This window comes from Mastomys coucha, unplaced genomic scaffold (assembly GCF_008632895.1).
Source record: "Mastomys coucha isolate ucsf_1 unplaced genomic scaffold, UCSF_Mcou_1 pScaffold4, whole genome shotgun sequence".
Taxonomy (NCBI): Eukaryota; Metazoa; Chordata; class Mammalia; order Rodentia; family Muridae; genus Mastomys; species Mastomys coucha.
The window spans coordinates 988214-997942 of NW_022196910.1; the positions used below are offsets into that span (position 1 = coordinate 988214).

The 9729-nt window shown below is 54.0% G+C and overlaps 1 protein-coding gene across 2 annotated transcripts; it reads right to left on the reverse strand.

Annotated features, from left to right (window-relative positions):
- Window positions 1-288: 288 nt before the first annotated feature.
- Window positions 289-9729, reverse strand: Dapk3 (death associated protein kinase 3). 2 transcript variants are annotated; one of them, XM_031349828.1, is made up of 9 exons: window positions 9621-9729; window positions 8691-8789; window positions 2914-3274; window positions 2700-2829; window positions 2565-2613; window positions 2190-2216; window positions 1455-1607; window positions 949-994; window positions 289-864 (listed from the first exon to the last, which is right to left on the reverse strand). In XM_031349828.1, the coding sequence occupies exons 2-9, from the start codon at window positions 8750-8752 to the stop codon at window positions 346-348; spliced, it is 1347 nt and encodes a 448-aa protein (XP_031205688.1). In that variant the 5' UTR covers window positions 8753-8789; window positions 9621-9729; the 3' UTR covers window positions 289-345. The 2 variants fall into 2 exon arrangements, with proteins under 2 accessions (XP_031205688.1, XP_031205689.1); XM_031349829.1 differs by lacking the exon at window positions 9621-9729 and adding an exon at window positions 9293-9464.

Sequence of the window (9729 nt, forward strand, 5' to 3'; positions counted from 1 at the left end):
CCCCACGAGGGGGGATGACAGGTGCACATCGTTCAACTGTCCTCCTCGTCTCCCCATCCCCGCCGTGTGTCCTTTGCGGAGCTGCGCGATACTGCGGGTCCCCACTGAGCTTCAGTTTTACCAGTTCAACCTCGCACATTTCTATGTGAACTGTTGAGTGGCACCACCCTTGATGTGTGGTGTGGCACAGCCATAACCTCCAAGGAGCCCCTCGGTGGCGTAGGAGAGCACCTATTGTGGGGCTGCTCGCTCCCGCCCTCCCTGCAGGGTGTGGGAAACACTCGGCAGTGCGTGGAAAAGCAGCTTTATTCTGGGGGTGGGCCGGAGGTCTGAGGGTGCTGCAGTCTAGCGCACGCCGCACTCAGCCTGCAGCCGCTCCTGCTCCAGCGCGCGCACCAGGTCGCGCACGAACTGCACCTCGGCGGCCACCTGCGCGGCTAGCGCGTCGTAGCGGTTCTCCAGGCGACACATGCGACGCTTCAGGCCCCCGGCGCCCAACAGCGCCGCCCGCGCCTCCTCCTGCGCGCGCGTGCGCAGAGCCTCGGTGCGCCCCAGCTCCGTGCGCAGGCGCCGCAGGTCGCGGCCTAGCCCCACGCTCCCGTCGCGGCAGCGCGCCTCTCGCTGCTCCGCAGCCGCGCGCAGCGCGCACACACGCTCCCGGCACTGGCGCCGGCCTCGCTGCAGCTCTCGCAGCCCCTGCTCTGCCGCCGCCACATCCTCCAGCACGCGCGAGAAACGCTCGAAGCTGGCGTAGCTCGTGTTGCGCGGCATGCTGGAGTGCGACTTGAGGCTGTACTCGCGTAGGCGCGCTGCGCGCAGCCGCCGTCGCTCGGGCTTCCGGGCGCCGTCCTCGCGCCTGCGCACCTGTGAGGAGCAGAGCTGCGGCAGGGAGACCAAGCGGACAGCCCACCCGCCCACCAGCTCGAGCCCCGGGTCCAGAGGCCTCACCTTGATCCAGGAATGCTCCAGGCTCTGTGCGATGGTCATCCTCCTCCTGCGGGATGGGGTGGGTCAGCTCTCTGGTGACTCCACCCAAGGAACCCCGCATGACTCCCACCAGGGCAACACATGCCAGGTGACCCCACTATGACCCCAGTCTTCCACAAAGTGTCCTATCCCAGTGTATGGAGAAGCCAGACAAGTTGCAGCCCTATTACCCGTAAAACCCCTGCCGCCCCGCCCCAGGAGCAGACTTACTCCACCACCCCGGTGAGGTTCTAAGAGCCGTGGTTACTTGTGTAGGGTTTTAAGATTTGTGGTCCATTTGTGCCCCAAGGTCCTGGCTCAGCTGGCCATGGAGGGTGTAAAGACTGGTAGTGAACCAGGCACTCAGCACCCAGGAGGCCGAGGCAGCCCGGGCTACAGAAGACCCTGCCTCAAAAATTCAACAAAAAAGACCCAAAAGATAAAACTGGTGTGGCCAGCCGCTAAGGCTGCCTCCATGGGCTGCCTACTTGGGGTCTTTGACCAGCAGCCTGCGGATGAAGTCCTTGGCCAGCTCGCTGGTGCTGCTGAAGTACTCCTCATCAAAGTCATAGTTCACTGCCGAGATGTTTGTCAGTGTCTCTTGCTTGGTCTCCCCCAGGAATGGCGATGCCCCACTCAGGCTGCAAGGAGACAGGGTGCATGGCAAGTCAGGGCGGGGGTCAGCTGATGGGGGCTGACACCTCATACCAACCCGACACAGGTTATCTGGGAATAGGGACCTCAAGTGAGAGTCTGCCTGCTTCATAGGCCTGTGGGGTGTTCATGACTGATGATTGATGTGAATGGGCTGTGGCCACTGTGTGCAATGCCAGCCTAGAGCACAAGCACTCCCGTGAAAACCGCGGGCTAGTAAGCAGTGTCCCTCCATAATTCCTGCCTCTGCTCTCGCTTCAGCCCTGACTTCCTCCAGCGTGTGACTGGCATGGGAATGACCAAACCCTTTCCTCCCCAAGGTGGATTTGGTCTTATCACAATAGAAGGCCAAAGTGGGACATCTCCCCATATTCCTGACTAAAAGCACAGTGGCCCTCTGAGAAGGGAAATAACTCCAGAGAAGGGGGTGGGCAACCCCTAGAACAGGGTCAACAATCCTTATTGAGGAGCTGGAAATAAGCCACAGCCCAGAATCCCTCAGTGAGGTCGTGGTCAGGGGTGGGGCCTAGAACCCACAGGACGGAGCTAGGAGCGTAGCAGGTACTCACAGGATGTAGGTGATGACGCCGATGCTCCTATAGAGGGGCAGAAAAAACCGGTCAGAGTGGCTGTGGCAGCTCCTCACCCAGAGTATAGGGTCCCACTCTACAGAGTGTGGTCAGTGTGTATCACAGGGTCGCCTGAGTACTTGGGCTAAAGCCAGGGCCGCAGAACCTCAGGACCCTCTCTGGCGGCAGTAAGCCCCTGGGTCCTGTGTGACAGAGCAGAGCCCATGGAGCCTGATAGGTTGGGGTCTGAGTAGGGGGCCTCAGCCCTTCCATGCTGCTAAGGCCTATGGGTTGGGAATAGTTAGGGGAGAATAGGGGAGCACGGGGAATATGGAGAGAACGGAGCAGCCCTGGGCCTCCGCCAACCCCACTCACCACATGTCAGCCTCCAAGCCAAGTGGCTCATAGTTGACAATCTCGGGGGCTGTGGGAGACAGGATTGTTGAGGCAGGTCAGGCTGAGGCTGTGCAGGATCTACCCTACTGGGCAGTGCCCACACCTGCCCCTCACCGACGAACTCAGGTGTGCCAAAGATGTTTTTGAACTCGCTGCCGGCCTCGATCCTGTGCGCGATGCCAAAGTCGATGAGCTTAATGCGTGGGTTGGCTGCATGCTTGTCCAGCAGCATGATGTTCTCGGGCTGCGGGATGGCATGGGTGGGGGTGACTCTTGGTTACCCCTGCCCCTCCCTCCCCGCGCACTCATGCACACAAACGCACGCCACCTTCAGGTCAAAGTGTGCGATGCGCTTGGAGTGCAGGTAGTGGACACCGTCCAGGATCTGCTTGAGGAACTGCGTGGCCTCATCCTCTGTCAGCGACTCCTTCTCCGCCAGGAAGTCGAACAGCTCGCCACCGGACACCAGCTCCAGGATCAGCACCACATCTGTCTTGTTCTCGAACACATCATGCAGTGTGATGATGTTGGGGTGGCGGATCTCACGCAGGATGCTCACCTCGCGCTCGATCTCCTCCCTGCTCACACCGCGCCGACTGGATGGCAGGCGCCGCTTCTTAATGAACTTGGCCGCGTATTCCATGCCCGTGCCCTTCTGTTGGCACTTGCGTACGATGGCGAACTGGCCACTGCAGGGGAGGAGACAGCTAAGCACCGCAGACCCACAGGAAAGCAGACTCTACCCGAGCCCCTGTGCGTTTGTCCCTCAGGTTTCCCACAACAGCAGACCTGCCCGAAGAGTCAAATGATTGACACTTGGGGGGCCGTTTTGGGGGAAGAACGCTGACCGGTGACCCAAGAAAAGTCAGGTGTGGTTAACTCCAGTGCTGGGGGAGAGAAGGAGATCCCTGACCAGGGAGTCCAGCAGTCTTGGTGAGACACCCAGTCTCCAAAAAAACGAAGTGACAAAAATGGTATCCCTCAGTCAGGTGTGGTGACCACACTTTTAATACAGGAGCAGAGGCAGGAGAATCTCAATTCATGCCCAGAGCCGTGTAGTCCCATCTTCTAAAATGAAAACCTACCCTGCAGAGCAAAGCTCTTGAAAACAGCAAACATCTTGGCAGTTTCAGGAAGTCCCTGAAGCTGACCAGATGTACTGCCCCCCTCCTAATATAAGGCACAGGCAGGCGAGTTTCTGAGTTCGAGGCTAGCCTGGTCTACAGAGTGAGTTCCGGGACAGCCAGGGCTATACAGAGAAACCCTGTCTCGGGGGAAAAAAAATATATACAAAACCCCCAAACACATAAGCAGTAAGGATTCTGACTGACTCAGACCAGCCAGGCTGCCTGGGAGAGGATCAGGGAATCGAGCAAGAGGAGGGTACCCATGGTGGAGTTGCCCACAGAATGTGCAGTTTACCCAGGGTCCCAGGATTCTGAGCTGTCACCCATGCTGGGGCGGGCCTTGGCTGTCTGAGTCATTTCTCCTCCTAAAATTCACCACTGGACTTTGGTGGTATCTTGCCTTGGTCTGCCATTGGCTCCCTATGTGGGGTAAGTTGGTGATTCAACCCCGCTCAGGCACAGAGCTGCACCACCACCAGTTTAAGCTACAAGATTTCTCTGTCTAAATAGCCAAACCTTACCACATAACCTAGGTTAGCCTTGAATTTCATGACCCCTAGCCTCAGTCTCCTCACACCTGTTTTGTTTTTAACAAATTACCTTTGACTGTTGCTTCTTTGTTTTTATAATGAGACAGAGTCTGGCCAAGACGGCCAGCTGGCCTCAGCTTCTGAGCCCATGTTCTCACAGCAGCTGGGACAGCAGCAAGTTTTTCCAGAACCTCAAAGAACAAATGTTTGGGCTGGAGAGATGGCTCAGAGGTTAAGAGCACTAGCTGCTCTTCCAGAGGCCCTGAGTTCAATCCCCAGCAACCACATGGTGGCTCCTAACTGGGATCTGATGCCCTCTTCTAGGATGTAGGCATACATGAAGGCGGAATACTGTATACATAAGTAAATCCTTAAAAATAAATAAATAAGTAAACAAACAAATAAATGTTTTAGGGAACAGATCATGCCTATCATCCTAGTACTAGGGAGACGGAGGTAGGAGGATCAAGTCATCCTTGGCTACATGGTGAGTTGGAAGCTAACCTGGACTACATGAGACGCTGCCTCATACAACACGGAGCTGGTAAGACGACTCAGTGGGTGAAAGCAGCAACACAGATTGGGAAGAGAGAACTGACCACCATGCCTGGCTTATGTGTATATATTCACAGGCAGGAGGATCTCTATGAGTTCAAGGCCAGCCTGGTCTACACATCAAGGTCCAGCACAACCAGTGCTACAAAACAACCTTTCTCAAAACAATAACAAAACAAAAACAAACAAAAGAATCCATGTGGCGATTCCTGAAAACCTGCATATCTGAAGAGAGGATTTGGTGGTGTGCAGTCATCCACAGTGGGTGGACCAAGTGCACCTGGGGGAAAGAGGCCTGGGCAGCCCCTGTAGGCACTGTCCTGCACCCTGACCTGTGTCTATCCAACCATCAAAGGTACTAGGATGGAGTTGGTGGAAGGGAGCAGGACAGTCGCAGGACTCAAGCAACCCAATGGCTCACTCCTCAGGTCCCCTCAACAGATACAGCAACATACCCGCAGAGAGTCACCACCCTGACACCAGACTGACACCTTTTGGGGAGGTGGGGGTCATGGAGAGGCTGGAGTGACATGAACTCCTTCAATGGGTGCTAACCTGGCTGAAATGCATGCAAGCAATGGCTCTGTGAGGCAACTGCACCCTCATCCCACCTCAGCCAAGAACAGTGTTCAGCCACCACTACATGCAGCGGCACAAAGCTGGAGCTTCACCATAGGCAGGCAGGTGCCTCCAAGTGCCCAGTACCTGGCTCTGGCCTACGACGCTCCAGTGCTAGGGTAAGCGTCCCACACTTGCACGCAGCTCAAGGACTCAGCTCAAAGCCCACATGAGCACCAAGAACCCAGAGGAGAGCACACCTCACCTTCCAGCACGATGACCGATGCCAGCCTGCGTCAGCCCACACTCGTGCTGGGACCGTGTCCATCCTGCCTGTTTGCCTGCCTCTACCAGGAATGATGTATGTGTGTGTTTAGCAGCCTCAGCACTTGTGTGGAGATCAGAGGGTGGCTTGTGGATCCCAGGGGCACATTCAAGGCTACTCAAGGGTGGGCACAGCTGACAAAGCTGAGGGCAAGGGAAAGGTGGAGCCGCGGTAGGCATGGTGCAGCCCCTCAGCTGCTCGCCGTCATCTTCACTGTTAGCTCACTCTGCTGGAGCAACCAAGGCCTCTCCTCACCGCAGGACCCATGGGTGTATCTTGGACTCTGTTGCTGGGACAGAAGCTAAGAGTTTTCCAGTTGTAGGGTGAATACTTTACCCTGAGCTATCATCAGATTTGTTCTTCAGATAGAGTCTCATGTAGTCCAGGCTGGCCTTGAATTCCCTGTGTAGCTGAGGATAACCCTGAACTCCTGTTCCTCCTGCATCTACCTACTCACTAATGGGACAATAGGCATGCCCACCATGCCTGCTTATCTGGCTTATTAAGAACAAGGACTTTGGAGCAGGTGAGGACTGACAGACACGGGACAGCAGGCCTGACTTCACCTGCTTGTGCACCTGGGAACCGCAAGCCACCCTCTGACCTCTACACAAATGCTGTGGCTGCTATGCACACACACACACACAATAAATGTCTCTTAAACATTAACAAGGCCTGGAGAGATGGCTCAGGGGTTAAGAGCACTGACTGTTCTTCCAGAGGTCCTGAGTTCAAATCCCAGCAACCACATGGTGGCTCACAACCATCTGTAATGTGATCGGAAGCCATCTTCTCATGTGTCTGAAGACAACTACAATGTACTTACATATAATAAATAAATAAATCTTTAAAAAAATAAAATTAACAAATAGCTGGGCAGTGATGGTGCACACCTTTAATCCCAACTCTTGGGAGGCAAAGGCAGGTGGATTTCTGAATTCGAGGCCAGCCTGGTCTACAGAGTGAGTTCCAGGATAGCCAGGGCTACACAGAGAAACCCTATTTGGAAAAACCAAAACTAACTAACTAACTAAATTAATTAACTAACAGTAGGGCTGGAGAGGTGGCTCAGCGGTTAAGAGCACTGACTGCTCTTGTTGGTTCATAACCATTTGTGATGAGAGCTGGAGCCCTCTTCTGGTACACAAGCATATGTGCAGTAGAACACTGTATACATAATAAATCAATCTTTTATAGAAATTAAAAAATAAAAACACAGAAATCCAGACAGCAAGTGTACAGTGTGGCAGGCCTGGGGCCTGGGTCACCCACCCCAACACCATAAATAATTTATGTAAATTACACAGGATGGCATTCGTGGGTTACACACAAATACATCCTCATTTGCAAGACAAGCATCAACGCCTGTGAGGTACTCAGAGTGTGACTACATAAGGGCTAAATTGTCTATACTTTCCTTTTGGGAAAAAATTGTCTATACTTTCCTATTGGTGTGTGGTATGTGAGAAGGCTTCTGTGTTTCTCTTTGTGTCTTTACAAGTTTTATCCACAGAGACCAGCAGGTGTGTCAAGATTCTTGGAGCTGGAGTCACAGGTGGTTTGAGCCTCCCTGTGGGTGCTGGGAATCGAACCTGGGTCTTCTGCAAGAGCAGCTGGTGTGGTAATCACTGAGCTGTCTCTCCAGTCTCCCATCTTATTTTTCAGTCTGGGTCTCATCCCTGGCATGGGATGTCCCCACTTCCCTAGCAGCAGGCTCATCATACCTGTGACCAGCACACATGGCTCTTTATGCACTTCTGACAGGGACACCCACAGCCTGAGCTGTGAAAAGATAGTACATCTGCTTGGGAGTCTGCCAGAGCTGTTCCCATTAGGTCCCCCAGGGTTTAGCTGGGAGGGTTTCGGGGGTGGGGGCTGGAGTGGGAAAGTCCAGAAGGAAGTGGTTCAGGATCCCTAGGCAGGAAGACGCTCCCTGGCCTGCCTTATACTGGGAAGGTTTATTTACGTTCCATGGGGGTGACATCATAGGGCGGGCCTTGATGTTCCCAGAAGGCTGGCCAAATAAGGTCTGAAGCCCCTTAGAAGGAGGAAGGGCCTGGCATGAGGAGCTGGGAGGGGGAAGAAGGGGGCTCCAAAACTTGGAAAGGCATGAGAGCTAGCCTTGAAAGAGAATCTGGCTTTCTCAAGAAACACCAAACAGAAAATGGTCTCCTGAACCGTTCAAGCACTGGGGAGAGGCCAGCGTAAAAGTATACATGTATAGAACTAAACAAGTCCTAAGACAGGCTGTGCAGTGTGGTGGGACTCATCGCCCAGGGCTGCCCAGGATACTGAGTTCAGTCCCTGGAACTCGCTCGCATGGGAGAGAAGAGCAGCGCAGAATCCAGGAAGTTATGCTGTAATTAAGACACATATGCACGGGGGCTGGAAAGACGGCTCATCGGGTAAGAGCACCAACTGCTCCTCAAATCCTGAGTTCAAATCCCACCAAACACATGGTGGCTCACAACCACCCATAATGAGATCTGACGCCTTCTTCTGGTGTGTCTGAAGACAGCTACAGTGTACTTACATATAACAAATAAATAAATCTTTTTTTCAAAAGACACATACGCACAAAATATAATAATTACATAAAAGAAATTCAAGGCCAATCTGGGGTACATGATACCCCGCATCAAAAATTAATTAATATTAATGAAAAATTTCAACCAAGGCCAGGGTAGTGGTGCAATCCTTTACCTCCAGCACTTGGGTAGCAGAAACAGGAGAATCTCTGTGATTAGCAAGTTACAGACCAGCCAGGCATACATAGTAAGACTCTGTCTCACAGGGGAAAAGGAAAAAACACACTCGGAACAACCCCACCGCAGGTAATGCTCTCAGGTGCTATCCCTGGCTCAGGGACAGCAGCTAGAAGTCTCCACGTCTCACAGAGGACACGGGAGAAAAGGAACTCAGGTCCACTGTCATCTGGGAATCTGAAGCCCAGAGTGGTGGCATCAGGACACAGAGGAAAGGAAGGGCACCCACCATCCACACCACTCACCTGCCAAGCTCCTCTCCCATCTCATAATGGTCCTCAACATCCTCCTGCCTGAATGTGGACATGGCAGCTGGCCTTCTGCAGGACTCTGGGACAGGGGAGCTGGAGGGACAGAAAAGAGGAAATGTTTGTCACGGATCCAACTTCGTCCAAGAGGTTCCCCCAGCATACGTAATCCAATGCCCCTACCCCAGACTTTGTTTGGTCATCTAAAGCCCCTACCCACAATTTGGTCATGGCAGAGCAAACCTGACACTGGAGAGTGGAAGGCTGTAAGGATAGGAGTTCAAGGGCATCTCCAAATACTGGGTGAGTAAGAAGCCAGCCTGGGCTCCTTGAGACTAACTCAAGTGACTGGAGAGATGGTAAGAGTGGGTGCTGTTCTTGCACAGTACTAGAGTTTGCTTCCCAGCGCCCATGTTAGTTGGCTCACTGGTACTTCTAACTCGCCTGGTGACCTCTTCAGGCACCTGAGGTTCCTGTAGGCACTACGACACCCCTCTCAGAAACAAGCATAGATATAACTAAAAGAAGCAGAACAACATCTCTCGAGAAGACACACACAAAACTATAAAACACAGAATATAGTGTCATGTGCCCTTTACCCTAGCACTCAGGAGGCTGAGGCAGGAAGATTAAGCAGAGTTCCAAGTCAGCGAGGGGTTCTCAACTCTCAACCCATAGCGTCCGGCTCTTGAAATTCCTAGCTAGCTTCCTCATCTGTCAATCACGCCCACCTGCACCCCGGAACTTAAGGGTGGCACAGGAAACCTGACGCATGCGCAACAGTTATGCCGTTCCTAGAGGTCCACCCCTTCAGGTTGGAGTGTCCCGAGACAGCCATGGCCCTCTTGGGTCCCCTCCCCTCGCTCCCGCCCTCGTCGCGTGTTCCTTCGGTCCCGACACATCGTCCCGACCCCGGCCCATTCCTACCGTCCTCAGCCCTCGAGTCCCCGCCCGGGTCCAGAGAGGCCCCCGCGAGAGCCTCCAGCACAAATCCTGAAGCATCTACGCATGCGCGGACGGCGCGGCGACACGCCCC

Excerpts from the sequence above, each read along its gene's own strand:
- Dapk3 (XM_031349828.1), bottom strand. The coding sequence starts at position 8,752 with ATGTCCACATTCAGGCAGGAGGATGTTGAGGACCATTATGAGATGGGA. Across the intron at positions 3,275-8,690 it reads ATGGGAGAGGAGCTTGGCAG|TGGCCAGTTCGCCATCGTAC; the intron begins GTGAGTGGTGTG and ends CCTCCCCTGCAG. Across the intron at positions 865-948 it reads TGGAGCATTCCTGGATCAAG|GTGCGCAGGCGCGAGGACGG; the intron begins GTGAGGCCTCTG and ends TGCTCCTCACAG.